This window comes from Oncorhynchus mykiss, chromosome 28, assembly GCF_013265735.2.
Source record: "Oncorhynchus mykiss isolate Arlee chromosome 28, USDA_OmykA_1.1, whole genome shotgun sequence".
NCBI lineage: Eukaryota > Metazoa > Chordata > Actinopteri > Salmoniformes > Salmonidae > Oncorhynchus > Oncorhynchus mykiss.
Genome location: NC_048592.1, coordinates 25,141,899 through 25,158,029, shown reverse-complemented (window position 1 = coordinate 25,158,029; position 16,131 = coordinate 25,141,899). Strand labels below are relative to the sequence as shown.

General features: G+C 42.2%; 1 protein-coding gene across 4 annotated transcripts in view; it reads right to left on the bottom strand.

Annotated features, from left to right (window-relative positions):
• Positions 1–288: 288 nt before the first annotated feature.
• LOC110508785 (integrin beta-1) overlaps positions 289–16,131 on the bottom strand; it is a 39,339-nt gene continuing 23,496 nt past the window's right edge. For all 4 annotated transcript variants that reach the window (XM_036966288.1, XM_021589608.2, XM_021589607.2 and 1 more), the window contains 12 exons: positions 14,710–14,932; positions 14,213–14,383; positions 13,728–13,972; positions 13,215–13,370; positions 9,575–9,760; positions 7,338–7,478; positions 6,284–6,486; positions 5,850–6,088; positions 5,339–5,561; positions 4,943–5,178; positions 4,442–4,608; positions 289–1,864 (listed from right to left, as the gene is read on the bottom strand). In XM_036966288.1, the coding sequence (XP_036822183.1) occupies positions 1,799–1,864; positions 4,442–4,608; positions 4,943–5,178; positions 5,339–5,561; positions 5,850–6,088; positions 6,284–6,486; positions 7,338–7,478; positions 9,575–9,760; positions 13,215–13,370; positions 13,728–13,972; positions 14,213–14,383; positions 14,710–14,932 (2,256 nt within the window). In that variant the 3' untranslated portion in view covers positions 289–1,798. The remainder of the gene's footprint in view (positions 1,865–4,441; positions 4,609–4,942; positions 5,179–5,338; positions 5,562–5,849; positions 6,089–6,283; positions 6,487–7,337; positions 7,479–9,574; positions 9,761–13,214; positions 13,371–13,727; positions 13,973–14,212; positions 14,384–14,709; positions 14,933–16,131) is intronic.

Genomic DNA, 16,131 nt, shown 5'->3' with positions numbered 1-16,131 from the left:
TTTCTGACCGTTTGTGCAGAAATTATTTGGTTGTGCAAACGCAGTTTCACCAGCTGCCTGGGTGGCTGGTCTCAGACGATCCCGCAGGTGAAGAAGTTGGATGTGGAGGTCCTGGGCTGGCGTGGTTACACGTGGCCTTTTATTGTTCCCAGCACAAGGTTCACCTGTGTAATGATCGTGCTGTTTAATCAGCTTCTTGATATGCCACACCTGTTAGGTGGATGGATTATCTTGGAAAATGAGAAATGCTCACTAATTTGTGCACATTTCAAAGAAATACACTTTTTGTGAGTATGGAAAATTTCAGGGATCTTTTATTTCAGCTCATGAAACATGGGACCAACACTTTACACATAGCATTAATATTTTAGTTCAGTATAGTTCATAGATCAATAAGAAAGAGTTCCAATCCTCTCTTCCTTTCCCCACTTTGACCACTCCCAGACAATAACAATTTTTGCTTGAGAAATTGCTCTTCGCTAAGAAGCTTTTTATTTGTTTTTGATCATTTTAATTGAAAACAATCACTTAATTGTTACCCAGAAATGATTGGATATTGAGATAAAAACAGCTGCATTGGACCTTTAACTGTAGAACATGTGGGTAGCATAAGATGGGCAGTGAGTAGAAAGCTGGATTCCCTGAACATTCCCTGGACATAGTAACCTTGGATACATTCCACTGGATTCTCTCTAACAGTAAGACAAAGCAAGGACACATTAAACAATAATTAACACACACGCATGCAGCATGTAGCAATGTTAGGGTAATTTGTATTGGAACTTTATTTAATAAATTATTTTAGAAATAAAGTATTGCAAAATGTGAATTTGATGAAATAAAAATACCCTTTAAAAACAAAGAGCATGGCGTGTTCTTACAACTAAGTGGGATGTTTGAACTTTTACAAAGATCTGACTGACGTCATTCCCATAACACTGATGTTTATAACTGAAATGTAATTACAATTATTCAACGGAAGACGAGTTTGATCAAACCATCAAATTAGAAATGGATTAAGGTGAGAATGATTTGACAGCAAAAAAGAAAGCCGGGGATAGTAAAAAAACATTCAGAACCCCATTCAGAATTACATTTCTGTAACTGAAACAAAACACTTAAAACGAGAAGGCAGTGAGTTATGTCATATTTGGCATTGTTATTAATGAGGAGTTTAATAGGGACCTGAGTCTTCTTTAAAACAAAAAAATTTAAACCTGAAACCCATAATACCACTACTGTACTTGATGTAATTTCATTTATAAAGATTCACAAATATCGTGACAACCCCCAAAAATGATTAAACTGATTGTTCAGGTTGAAGAAAGTCATTGAAAAGAAACATACCTTTGCTTCCAGACTTTTTCTATCACTAAAATATGGCTTAGACAGAATCCATTGCCTACAAACTGTACACATAACAATTTATTGCTGTCCCAATGGTCAGCTATCGCTACATATCTTGTCCAATATCGACATCCAATTTCACTCTCAAAACAGAAAGAATGGCTCCACAGTTCTTTGAAAGGCACAACCTCACCTTCAATGACCCTACCAATCCAGTGGCAAAAATTCAGTTTTAAAGGATTCTCTCAAGTTCCACAAACAAGTTAAAACCCAAGTTTATACATACTGTACAATTCAAACAATGCATAGAAAAAGCAGTTAGTAAAACATACTGAAATAGTGGCTAAATGCCCTGCTATTATTTGGCAACTAAAAAAACAAAGTGAACATAAAAACACCCCTCCTTCCATATTCTTTTGCATACAGTGTTGTAATGACAGAGGAAGCTCCATCATTTGCCCTCGTATTTTGGATTGAAAACAGTTGTTACGGCACTCTTGTAGATGGGATTCACTCCCTGCAAAAGACAAGTAAAGAGAGAGAGTGAGGCAAATACTATGTCTTTGTCCCAAATGTCCCAATATAGTGCTATACCTTTGACCAGAGCCCATAGGGGAATGAACAGGGTGCCATTTGGAATGTAGCCCAAAAAGAGAATAATCAGGTTGGAGCCACTTCACAAATCACAGTTTGGTTAAAATTAAATCGATCCAGAGCAGCCGCTCCATGGTTTGGACAAAAAAGATTTTCGACATTTTGTGAACAAAGCAGTCACATGTCCAATAATATAGCATGTTAATGGCACACACAACATGCAGTGAAATGTTAATGTTAAACCTTAACCCATTTAATAGATGTGGTCGTCCCAATGTGAAAGACCACTGTTGATTTTCTATTTTTTTTTCTTTATGTTTTATTCAAAGTTAATTTCTTAGACAAATGTGTTGTTCAATTTGCCTCAGTACCATAAACCTTAAACTCACTGCTGAAATGAGAAAATGGTTCTCTTACAGCTTTTGTCTTGAAGAAGAGAATGAACATATGAGCTGAAAACGTGTGTGGAAAACACTCAAGCACAAAACACTCCAAAGGGAAAGTAAAGTACATGCAGGAAGAAGGGAAAAGAAAGATGGGCAACACAAAATTAGTCTTATAGGACCACGACTTTACTCCCATAGCTTGGGTTCTGGAACTTATTACCGTAATTGCTGGACTATTAAGAGCACCTGAATATAAACCGCACCCACTGAATTATAAAAAACTATGTATTTTGTACATAAATAAGCTGCACATGTCTATAAGCCGCAGGTGCCTACCGGTACATTGAAACAAATGAACTTTACACAGCCTTTAAACGAAACACGGCTTGTAACAAAAATAAATAGGCTTTAACGAAACACGGCTTGTAACAAAAATTAAACAGTAGCCTACCAAGAAAGTAATTGGTCACTATCTTCCTCCTCCTGTGCACTGAAACCACTGAAGTCATCTCCTTCGGTGTCGGAGTTGAATAGCCTCAGAATTGCTTCATTCGATGTTGGATCGCTGCCCTCTTCAACACGCAGCAGTCCAGCCTTTCGAAACTCGTTGATGATAGCGGATTTTTTGACAATGCTCCACGCTGTCAGCAGCTCTATTTTCTTTTCCAACAGCCAGATCGATCGCCTTCAACTTGAAAGCTGCATCACATGCATTTCTCCGTGTTTTGACAAAATGACTACCGTAATCAAAATGATGGGAAGTTTCAGCGCGCTCGATTTACGTCACATTATGTGACGGTGCTCAGGCGGCATGAATCTTGTGAAAGCGGGAAAAATCTATAAATTAGCCGCGTCATTGTATAAACCGCGAGGTTCAACGCGTGGGAAAAAAGTAGCGGCTTATAGTCCGGAAATTACGGTAATAGGGCCCTTGTATATAGGATTCTCTTGCTATGGTCGATAATGAGACAAATGGGTTCGAGAAAAGAAAGACAAGAAAGAGCATGAAAAGAAGGTGAAGCAGTAAAAGATGACAGGATGGAGGGATGGTTTGAAACAAAGCAGAAAGGCTTAGCCACCATTACCAGGAACTGGTATAAAGTAGAAGCCGCACAATTTGAAGAATGGCAAAGTATAATCCAATAAATGTTTAATATGGAAACTTGACAAATGCCTAAAGACTCCAAAAACCGGCATTTGAAAGTAACTGGGAGAAATGGATATCATTCACAAACCAGGAAGACTTGATTAACTAATATCTTGTTAACAATACAACATCACAACTCTGTTTCATTCTTTATATTATTCTGTACCTTTTGGATGGCAAATTCTGTTTGTTTTAATTTATTCTTTAGTAAAAACAAATGTTTGTTTGTTTTTCTACTGTTTTTGCTAAAAAAAAAGTATAATAAAATCCAAGTTGAAGTATTTAGCCTACTAAATAGTGTACATACAGAATACAAACATACTGTATCCAACCAAAATGGTATAGCAAAAGCCACGCTCTTGAGACGGAGGTTTTGTCCCAAATAGCACCCTATTCCCATTATAGTGTACTTCCACAACTTTTGACCAAGGCCCACAGGGCTCTGTTCAAAAGTAGTGCACTCTATAGGGAATAGTGTGCCATTTGGCCCTAGGCCAGAGGCTATAGTCTCTCTTAGCACACAAGTGCTCTGTCATACTACTATGAACATGGAATACTGTTGCTATGACTTCAGAGCACACTGAGCAGCTAGATTGAGCTTATTTTGGTAACATCAGCTTTATTACCTATTATGGACATGTAGTACTCATGAGTGGACAGATGGTGGCAGCACTGCCACCCTAGCCTAGCCTAGTCAGGGAAAGGCCCATAGAGGAAAGGTGAATAAAGTCTGTCTCAGCCTGAGCAGCATGCCAGGGCCATGTTTCTGTGCTGCAGTTGTTGGCACAGAACAGAAAGGAAAGGGGAGATTGAGCCAAAGAGATAACCAAGGCACACATATAACAGTTAGTGTTCACACAGAATCCCCTCTGGCCTTCAAAGGCACTGATATCTGCAATGTAAACAATAAAAAGCATCCACTGCAATTATTTTCCGAAAGCAAGTTTGTTGGTGTGATCCACCTTACCGTGTCCCACTTCGCATTCATTTTCTCCTTCTCGAACTTGGCAAATTCCCTGCGGTCATGGATGATCATGAGCAGCTTCCAGATGAGAAGGAGGGCCAGACCGATCAGCACGATGCCCACCACCACGCCAGCCACGATGGGGATAATGTCAGGACCCGCTGGGCACTCTGGAGCACAGAAGGGCACACACACACACACACACACGTGTAGAGTCAATGGCAACATTCTGCATTTACAGTTAATCACATACAATGGACATGGGCCTACACTGTGTGTGTGGTCCCTAATGGCATCTTATTCCCTTTGTAGTGCACAACTTCCTTTTGTAGTACACTACTTTTGACCAGAGACCACAGGGCCCTAGTCAAAAGGTTTGATTAGTGACACAGCCTGTAAAATGCTATACAGACATCGAGCCATTAGGGCAGGCTATTCTTAAAATGGATAATCAAATATTTGTATTTCTTTCAGAGAGTTGAGCAGCAACATCCGTCCACTCACCCAGAGTGTCGACCACGTAGACCTCACTCTCTGTGTGGTTCCTGACGGCGTAGGTGTAGTAGAACCAGCAGTCGTTGGCGTCCCTCTCCTTACAGTGGGATAGGGGGTAGGACTGGTCGGCTGGCTGGGGCAGCTTGTCCCGGTCCTTCACTCTGATCAGGTTGAAGTAGCTGCAGTCCCTCTCACACGTGTCCTTCTTCTCTCCTGTCTCAAAGGCCCGGCACTGAACACAGTCCCTGTAGAGGACAATCATCAATCAAACAAACGTTATTGTCCCAGAGCTAAATTTGGTCTGTAACCAGGGGTAACATGATAAAAGTCCATACAAAATACCTAAAAACAGATCGCACAAACAAACTAAAAGACTGCTTAGACACCCTGTGTTGTCAGGCTCACTTGTGCTCAGCGCAGACTCCGGGGCAGGTGGGGCAGATCTCACAGGTGGGACCCTGGAACTTGGGGTTGGTGCACTTGCAGACGCCACACTCGCAGGTGCCCCGGCCATTACATATCTGCTTGTTGGCTGCCAGGCAGGTGGAGGTGTCCAGGGAACAGTCGCAGGCGCTGCCCGTGTAGTTGGCATCACAGATACACACCCTGCACTCACAACGTCCATGTCCTAGTAGAGAGGAGGAGGGGAGAAAATAAAAGGTTCAATCAATGCTAGGCCTACACAACTCAACCACCCATTTGAAGAATCACCAAATCTAAAACATTTTCTTTCAGACCATGTCTGAGGAAAGGGGTAGAGAAAATGGAGGTTCGTTCAGTTGTTTATTATTTTAATTAGCCTACTCATTATGGCTGTGGTAATGTTACAGTACGCAGCAGTGTCGAATGAATTCAATGTGTCAATGAAAACTTGTATAAAAGTACTCAAACCAAGGGGGCAAGCCACGGGTCCTACCTCCACAGAGTTTGTTGCTGGAGCGGTCACAGTTGAAGTTGTCACACTCGCAGAACTTCCCACTGTAACGTTCTTCTGGGTTCTCTCTCTTTTTACACTCACAGGTTCCACACACACAGTCTCCGTTGTTGCTGCAGATGTCTGTACCGTTGTCCTTCCGACAGTTAGCGTCCAGGTCGTCCGTCCTCACCTCGTCTGTACTGCACTCACACAGTCTGCCAATACGGCCCTCGTTGCACCTGAGAGAAAGCAAGAGACTTAGCATGCATCCCAAATGACACCCGTATCGACACCCTAGGGCTCAGGTCAAAAGTAGTGCACTATATAGGGAATAGGGTGCCATTTGGGATGCACACATGCACTCAGCGTATGGTTTCAGAACAACATTTCACACCCAAAAAAGTAGAACTAAAACAACTGTTTTTATATCGTACCTGCAGGCTCCACACTCAAAGGTCCCGTTGCCATTGTGGCACATCTCGCTGAGAGGTTTTCCATCTTTGGAACATTCACATTCGCAGATGAAGTTGAGGACGATCTCCACATTCTCAGTAAAACCCAGGGGCTTGATTGTAATGGTCTCGGACTTGCCTTGAGGCGGACACTTCTCGGACTTGATGGCAATCTCAAAGGACACCTAGATGATAGGATGAAGGTATTAGGGCGATTCAGTCGAAATGTCAACCTGCGCATGCACAAAATGTTAGTCATTTCCAAACTAAACGTCCATTATGCTGTATTGGGGCAAAAATGGTTTTGTTAGTCTAAATGCTATGTAAAATGGTTTTGTTAGTCTAAATGCTATGTAAAATGGTTTTGTTACAGTCTAAATGCTATGTAAAATGGTTGAGTTATATAGTGCTATTCAACTGGTAATTTTCCATGACTGTTTAGTTTTTCTCTTCTCACAGGAGTGATTTGCTGCTGGCTCTTTATCTCTACGGGCTCCAGAGGCCTTGCTCAATGTTAAAATCTTCATGCAGCTGAATAGGCTGTAAAGAACTCATCACGCCCCTCTCTTAGACATGTAGGCTGTGAGAACTGGTGTATAATGCTTTAAGGAAGTGGAGCTAAGTACCCTTCATCTCTCAAGCAGCTCTTTGTGTAAGAAGTATATAATGACTGTGAGTGACTCTGTAACTTTGAGTTTCCTCTCAGATGTATTCTGAGTGTAATCTCCCTTGCATTTGCTTGAATAATTATTAACTGGATAATGAGCTCTGCCTGATCCTTGGAACGAGTTTTCCTCAACAGCTGGAATCACCCGTCAGTAAACTCCTGGACACTGGCACTGAGAAAGACCTCTTGAGCAGAAAAGTTGACAATAAATGGTCTCAACGATATCCCCTCTTCTTGTTTTTCATTAGTAAACTCCTAAAATGTCTTGGATGGTTTAGACATTTTTCCAGATGTAACACATTTGTATTCTCAACCCATATTTCAATAGAGACCAGACGACTAAGGAAGGCTGTGCTAGCTCACACTTACCTCATCTCCAATGGAGATGTTCAAGCATTTTCTTCCATTCTCTCCTGTTCCAACCCAACCGTTCTTGCAGATGGACTTGTATGTTATGGATACACCTTCAGGCAGCTTGCCGTTTTCCAGAATGACTTCGGATGACAGAGACTATCACACGGCATACAGAGAATATCTTCAGATGACAGAGACTATCACACGGCATACAGAGAATATCTTCAGATGACAGAGACTATCACACGACATAGAGAGAATATCTTCGGATGACAGAGACTATCACACGACATACAGAGAATATCTTCAGATGACAGAGACTATCACACGGCATACAGAGAATATCTTCAGATGACAGAGACTATCACACGACATAGAGAGAATATCTTCAGATGACAGAGACTATCACACGGCATACAGAGAATATCTTCAGATGACAGAGACTATCACACGGCACACAGAGAATATCTTCAGATGACAGAGACTATCACACGACACACAGAGAATATCTTCAGATGACAGAGACTATCACACGACATACAGAGAATATCTTCAGATGACAGAGACTATCACACGGCATACAGAGAATATCTTCAGATGACAGAGACTATCACACGGCATACAGAGAATATCTTCAGATGACAGAGACTATCACACGACATAGAGAGAATATCTTCAGATGACAGAGACTATCACACGGCATACAGAGAATATCTTCAGATGACAGAGACTATCAAACCACCAGTGCTTGACCTGGGCAGGAGCTCACCGGAGCGGAGTACAAGCACCTCTAATGTTCTGCTGCTTGAGTTCCTGTTCCTCTTCTAGAATATTAGATCAAAAGTATTGTGGAGCTCCTGCACCTAAATATAAACAGTACCGGCATCCAAAATGACTACCGGCACTTATTTCAGTACAAGTCAAGCACTGCAAACAACACACAGAGAAGTTCTTCAGATGACAGAGAATATCAAACAACACACAGATATGTTTTCAGATGACAGAGAATATCAAACAACACACAGAGAAGTTCTTCAGATGACAGAGAATATCAAACAACACACAGATATGTTTTCAGATGACAGAGAATATCAAACAACACACAGAGAAGTTCTTCAGATGACAGAGAATATCAAACAACACACAGAGAAGTTCTTCAGATGACAGAGAATATCAAACAACACACAGAGAAGTTCTTCAGATGACAGAGAATATCAAACAACACACAGATATGTTTTCAGATGACAGAGAATATCAAACAACACACAGAGAAGTTCTTCAGATGACAGAGAATATCAAACAACACACAGAGAAGTTTTCAGATGACAGAGAATATCAAACAACACACAGAGAAGTTTTCAGATGACAGAGAATATCAAACAACACACAGAGAAGTTTTCAGATGACAGAGAATATCAAACAACACACAGAGAAGTTTTCAGATGACAGAGAATATCAAACAACATACAGATAATTTCAACAAAATATGTCAATAGAAGAACAGTAGTGCACAATATAGGGAATAGGGTCCAGTGCACTAAATAGGGAATAGGGTCCAGTGCACTAAATAGGGAATAGGGTCCAGTGCACAATATAGGGAATAGGGTCCAGTGCACTAAATAGGGAATAGGGTCCAGTGCACTATATAGGGAATAGGGTCCAGTGTACTATATAGGGAATAGGGTCCAGTGTACTATATAGGGAATAGGGTCCAGTGCACTATATAGGGAATAGGGTCCAGTGAACAATATAGGGAATAGGGTCCAGTGCACTATATAGGGAATAGGGTCCAGTGCACTATATAGGGAATAGGGTCCAGTGCACTATATAGGGAATAGGGTCCAGTGCACTATATAGGCAATAGGGTCCAGTGCACTAAATAGGGAATAGGGTCCAGTGCACTATATAGGGAATAGGGTCCAGTGCACTATATAGGGAATAGGGTCCAGTGCACTATATAGGGAAAAGGGTCCAATGCATTATATAGGGAATAGGGTCCAGTGCACTATATAGGGAATAGGGCCCAGTGCACTATATAAGGAATAGGGTCCAGTGCACTATATAGGGAATAGGGTCCAGTGCAATATATAGGGAAAAGGGCCCAGTGCACTATATAGGGAATAGGGTCCAGTGCAATATATAGGGAATAGGGTCCCATTTGGGAACCATCCCGGGTATTTATTTCCTGCACAGTAATTATTAGCTTTACATCAAACAGCCATTCCAAGTCAAAGTTAGGGAGTTAAACTCACGTTGTAAGAATCGATAATGAGCTTGATGACGTTGCTGGAGTTGGAGGACAGAGTTCCTACTGCTGACTTGGGGATGAGGTTCTTCAGTTCCTTGTAAACAGGCTGGAATTCCTCAGTAACAGCAAAAATGGTCTGAATGTTGTTGTCGCTCAGTTTCTGGACCAAATGGGCAATGGAGGGATAGTCCTGTCAATTGAAAAGAAATGCAAGATGAAAATGTTAAAACAAAGATCTAATGATCCATACCACTGAGACGTGCCAGTCATACAGCATGTTATACCATATACTAGGGGTAGGCAACTAGATTCAGCCGAGGGATGATTTTTGTCAGAGCGGATGGTAGAGGCGCCGGAACATAATTGTAATAATTTGTACACTGCAAATTGACTACAACTAAGCCCAAAAATGTAATGTATTTGAAAATAACAATCATTTCATACTTCGATAACATTGAGACATGATCATCTCTCTTTTTTTATTTGCGGAAATACTTGGGAACAGATTTCCTAAATATATATATATTTTTGCTGAATTCCTTGTGATTTCAGTCTTTTTTGACCAAAATCAAACCAAAAATGTTTTACTAAAAATATTGGGGGGCACCCCCCAAAAAAACACTTGCGGGGCGGTTTTGACCCGCGGGCCCGCCTTTTGCCGACCCTTGCCATATATGATACGTTAACTTTATTAGGGCTGTCCCCGACTAAAAAAAATATTGGTCGACCAAGAGTTGTCTGTTTTTTCAATCGATTGGTAGAAATTTTAAAACGTGCATTTTTCAAATAATTGACAAATCCTATGTGTTTAAATCAAATCAACTATATTCACTGAGGTTTTCTGATGCCTTAAGCACACTGTTTGATTAAATAATTAAGACTCACAAAAGACTAAAGGGAGCCCGACCAGCAATTGATTTGATTGTGCCAGGCTGGCTCAGAAAAAGACAGTGAGTGACTGTGTGACTAGCACCCATTGTCTCTCTCTGCTCCCTGCTGCAGTGACCACCACAGAACATTAAAGTGTTTATCGCGCTGTCCATGTCGCTGCAGTTGCAACATAATAACAGCCATTTCTGACTGAAAAGTTCTGTTACCGAAATCCCTAATTTGTTTAGGAAAAACATTCCCTAATCCCTCAACCCTTGACAGTTATGATGGAAGCCTGGAGGTTTTTATTCTAGGCATGAAGATACAGTATTTCAACATGTCCAGGTGATCAAATAAAATCAAATTTTATTTGTCACATACACATGGTTAGCAGATGTTAATGCGAGTGACAAGCGAAATGCTTGTGCTTCTAGTGCCGACCATGCAGTAATATCTAACAACTAATCTAACCTAATAATTTCACAACTACCCTTATACACACAAGTGTAAAGGAATGAATAAGAATATGTACATAAAAATATATGAGTGAGTGATGGCCGAACGGCATAGGCAAGATACAGTAGGTGGTATAGAGTACATTTTATACATATGAGATGAGTAATGTAGGGTATGAAAACATTATATAACGTTGCATTGTTTAAAGTGGCTAGTGATACATTTAATTACATCAAGATGGCAAGATACAGTAGATGGTTTAGAGTACAGTATATACATATGAGATGAGTAATGAGGGTATGTAAACATGATATAAAGTGGCATTGTTTAAAGTGGCTAGTGATACATTTATTACATCAATATTTCCATTATTAAAGTGGCTAGATTTGAGTCAGTATGTTGGCAGCAACCACTCAATGTTAGTGATGGCTGTTTAACAGTCTGATGGCCTTGAGATAGAAGCTGTTTTTCAGTCTCTAGGTCCCCGTTTTGATGCACCTGTACTGACCTCACCTTCTGGATGATAGCGGGGTGAACTGGCAGTGGCTGGGGTGGTTGTTGTCCTTGATTATCTTTTTGGCCTTCCTGTGACATCGGGTGGTGTAGGTGTCCTGGAGGGCAGGTAGTTTGCCCCCGGTGATGCATTGTGCAGACCTCACTACCCTCTGGAGAGCCTTACGGTTATGGGCGGAGAAGATGCCGTACCAGGCGGTGATACAGCCCGTCAGGATGCTCTCGATTGTGCATCTGTAAAAGTTTGAGCGCCACCTTCACCACGCTGTCTGTGTGGGTGGACCATTTCAGTTTGTCCATGATGTGTACGCCGAGGAACTTAAAACTTTCCACCCTCTCCACTACTGTCCCATCAATGTGGATAGGGGGCTGCTCCCTCAAGTCCACGATCATCTCCTTTGTTATGTTGACATTGAGTGTGAGGTTATTTTCCTGACACCACACTCCGAGGGCCCTCACCTCCTCCCTGTAGGCCGTCTCGTCGTTGTTGGTAATCAAGCCTACCACTGTAGTGTCGTCTGCAAACTTGATGATTAAGTTGGAGGCGTGCATGGCCACGCAGTCGTGGGTGAACAGGGAGTACAGGAAAGGGCTATAGTTTGCAATTGCACACGAGGACAAAGATCGTACATTTTGGAGAAATGTCCTCTGGTCTGATGAAACAAAAATAGAACTGTTTGGCCATAATGACCATCGTTATGTTTGGAGGAAAAAGGGGGAGGCTTGCAAGCCGAAGAACACCACCCCAACTGTGAAGCACGGGGGTGGCAGCATCATGTTGTGGGTAGTGCTTTGGTGCAGGAGGGTCTGGCACTTCACAAAATAGATGGAATCATGAGGGAGGAAAATGATGTGGATATATTGAAGCAACATCTCAAGACATCGGTTAAAGCTTGGTCACAAATGAGTCTTCCAAATGGACAATGACCCCAAGCAAACTTCCAAAATTGTTGCAAAATGGCCTAAGAACAACAAAGTCAAGGTATTGGAGTGGCCATCACAAATCCCTGACCTCAATCCTATAGAATATGTGTGGGCAGAACTGAAAAAGTGTGTGTGCGCAAGTAGGCCTACAAACCTGACTCAGTTACACCAGCTCTGTCAGGAGGAATGGGCCAAAATTCACCCAACTTATTGTGGGAAGCTTGTGGAAGGCTACACAAAACATTTGACCCAAGTTAAACAATTTAAAGTCAATGCTAACAAATACTAATTCAGTGTAACTTCTGACCCACTGGGAATGTGATGAAAGAAATAAAAGTTGAAATAAATAATTCTCTCTACTATTATTCTGACATTGCACATTCTTAAAATAAAGTGGCGATCCTAACTGACTTAAGACAGTGACCAGACAGTGACCACTATCCAACATGGGAGAAAGCTTATTTTTTATAAAATAATATTATTTTATTAGTGTTGCGGCATTGTTCTTGTGTAATATAACCATATACAATTTCAGTAGCACATGTTTTAGAGTGATGGATTGTGCCATCCCCACAGCCTCCACAATGGATCAGTCCACTCAGACAGGCGCGAATCTGACAGGTGTCTTGTACACCATGATATTACTGTTATAATATTTTTTGCTACTGCTCGACTAAAGAAATATCGGTTGACCAACAGCCCATTGACCCAACAATCGACCAGTAAACTAAATGGGGTCAGCCCTAAATTTTATTGTCCGTGTACATGGAAAGTCATTTTGTGAGTTCAGCATGCAAAATACACAAAATCAATACACTACAATAAAAACAAATGCAATACAAAATGGCTGGAAAGTATAGAGTAAGTAGAGAAACACATACGTAGTAATGGCTCATGGTGTACATGTTGTTCTCCAGATGACACTTCCCATCGTTGGGCAGAACGATGCCGCCCAGCTTGCCGTCTCCAGCAAAGTGGAAGCCAGCATCAGTGGAGAACACCAGCAGACGTGTGACGTTCCTCCAGCCAATGGCATTCTGCAGGGGGAGGGGTAAAAACACATCCAATTAGAGCCCCCAAAAGAAAACAAATGCATCCAACTTTTTCAGTGAATCCTAATTATTTGTTGTAATGCTTTGGACTGACTGGTATTATCTCAATCATGAACCATTCTAGCCGATTATGAAGCTTTCTGTACTTCTGGGCTGGTATTTAAAAAGTGTCTTCGATTAGAAGTGCTGATCTAGGATCAGGTCACCCCGTCCATGTAATCTTATTCATCATGGTCAAAAAGGCTACATTGATCCTAGATCAGTACTCCTACTCTGAGATGCTTTATGATTACAGGCCCTGAAGTGAGACTATCCCACTATGGCCCAGGTCAGGTCACTCACCCCACAGACGGCCACCTGCATGATGGCATCGAATCCTCCCTCAGGGGAGTCCAGGTTTCCAGAGATCTGCTGCTTACTGACCAGGCTGTTGAACTCCTCCCCGTTCTCAGTCAGCTTCAGCACGTTCTTATAGCTGAAGGGGCTGGTGCAGGTGTCGTTGTTGGTGCTGGTGCAGGGGTTCAGCAGTCTGGCTGGGGTAGTGCTGATGTATGGCATCACCGTCTTCTCCACAAAGGAGCCGAAACCTGGTCAGGAAAACAGCCAATGTTGAGAAGAAGAACAACAAGATACTTCATTGATCCATTTTCCTTGCAGTCCATTGAAATCTGTATTTTGCTCTGATCCCAACCCCTTACAAAATACACAAACACAGGTTGGAACAGAGGATAGCCACAGTGAAGTACCCAATGAGCGGTTTTACCTTCCTTCTTTCTGAATGACCTTACTTTGAACATTTTGAGTATGTGAAGTTTCATGTCTTTTACCGATCTTGAAGTCTGAGGTGACCTCCTTCATCTCACGCATCAGGTCAGTCCCCAGATTCTTGACATTCTCCAAATCGTCTTTCATGGAGAAGGAGAGATCCATCAAGTAGTAGAGGTCGATGGGATAGTCCTCTGCCCTCTTGAACTTCAACTTAAAGGTCTGGGCCTCACCTTCATGTGAGAAAGGAATGGAACAGATTCAGAGAACATGAAGACTCTTCATCATTCAATATTTTACAAATATCAACAGGATTCTGCCTGAAAACTTGGATTCAGAAAAGAAAGATTGCATATTCTAATATGTCATGTTTAGATAAAGTATCATAGCTACATGGCCAATGAGCTGGTCAGGTCAGGAGGCAGGGCCCATATTCACAAAACCTCTTAGAGTAGGAGTGCTGATCGAGGATCAGGTCCTCCATGTCCATCTTATTCGTTATGATCTAAAAGGTCAAACTGATCCAATAATCAGCACAGGTCAGGAGTCAGGTCATTACCGGATCGGAGGTTGAGGGTGAGTTTCTGAGGCTGGATCTGAGTGATCTGGTCAGCCTTCAGCTTCTCTGCCATGTCCTTCTTGCGGTTGGTGACAGCCTTGTTCTTGTTGATGAAGGTGCTGCCCCGGGGGTTCTCAATCTTGGCCTTAGTGCAGCCCTTCGTGATCAGGGACTGTAGCTCATCACAGCGTGCTGACTTAGACTCTCCCTGCTTCAGGAAGTCCTGCACAGAGACAAATATGACAAATAACCCACATGTTCTTGTTTTTTATGTTATTTGTAATTACTTCTTTGATTGGTTTTCAAAATAGTCAACATACACATGATGAAGCACTCATTGTGATATGACATTTCTGATGATTTTGCAGTATGAAGAAGGAGCAAGTTCGGTCAGAAGTTCAGTCAGATCCATGAGTGGTTTCAAGTTGGGTGGAAAATATGGTGGGTGCTGTCGAGTGGGTGAAGGTAACCCGAAGTGAATTGTCACGTTTGTTTGTGTTTCTTCAGATCAGAGGGAGCAGGCTCTCCGTGCGACGCAACTTGGGGAAAGACCTGTATCTTGCTTTGCGCTAAGGTACAGGGCACTACTAAAGGGAGGGATTTCTGGGATACCGTTAAGTGCGGAGGTGGAGCAATTGAAGTTGAAGATTCCTGGTGTTTGTGACGCCTGCCGTTTGGTGTGACTCAGACCCAGTGGAGAGCGTGGTGAAACAGGTGACAGCCTGCTATTTTGAACTTTGATTTAGTCTTTACCTGACAAAGTAATGTTAGGATATATGAGTTATGCTGTTAGAACTTTTGTGCCGACTACACTGCGGTGTTCTAGGTGTCACGTTTATGGGCATGTAGAAGCAGTGTGTAGTAGGGGGATTCCAAAATGTGGGAAATGTGCAGAGATGGGACAGAGGAGTGGTGTAGTTTCGGTGGGAAAAGCTGTGGGTCAACTGTATCGGCGGTGTTCGGTGCGAGAAAGGAAGGTTGAGGTTGCCAGTCTCAGAGTAGTGCAGAAGGTGTGGTATGCTGAGGCAGTGAAGAAAGTAGAGGAGGGAGGATGTAGGGTAAAGGATTCTGAGAGGATCCCTGTGAATAGTACATCTGTACCAGAACAGAGGTATAGGGCAATGAGTGATATACACTACATGACCCAAAGTATGTGGACACCTACTCGTCGGACATCTCATTCCAAAATCATGGGCAATAATATGGAGTTGGTCGACCCTTCGCTGTTATAACAGCCTCCACTCTTCTGGGAAGGCTTTCCATTAGATGTTGGAACATCGCTGCAGGGACTTGCTTCCATTCAGCCACAAGTGCATTAGTGAGGTTGGACACTGATGATGGGTGATTAGGCCTGGCTCGCAGTCTGCATTCCAATTCATCCCAAAGGTGTTAGATGGGGATGAGGTCAGGGCTCTGTGCAGG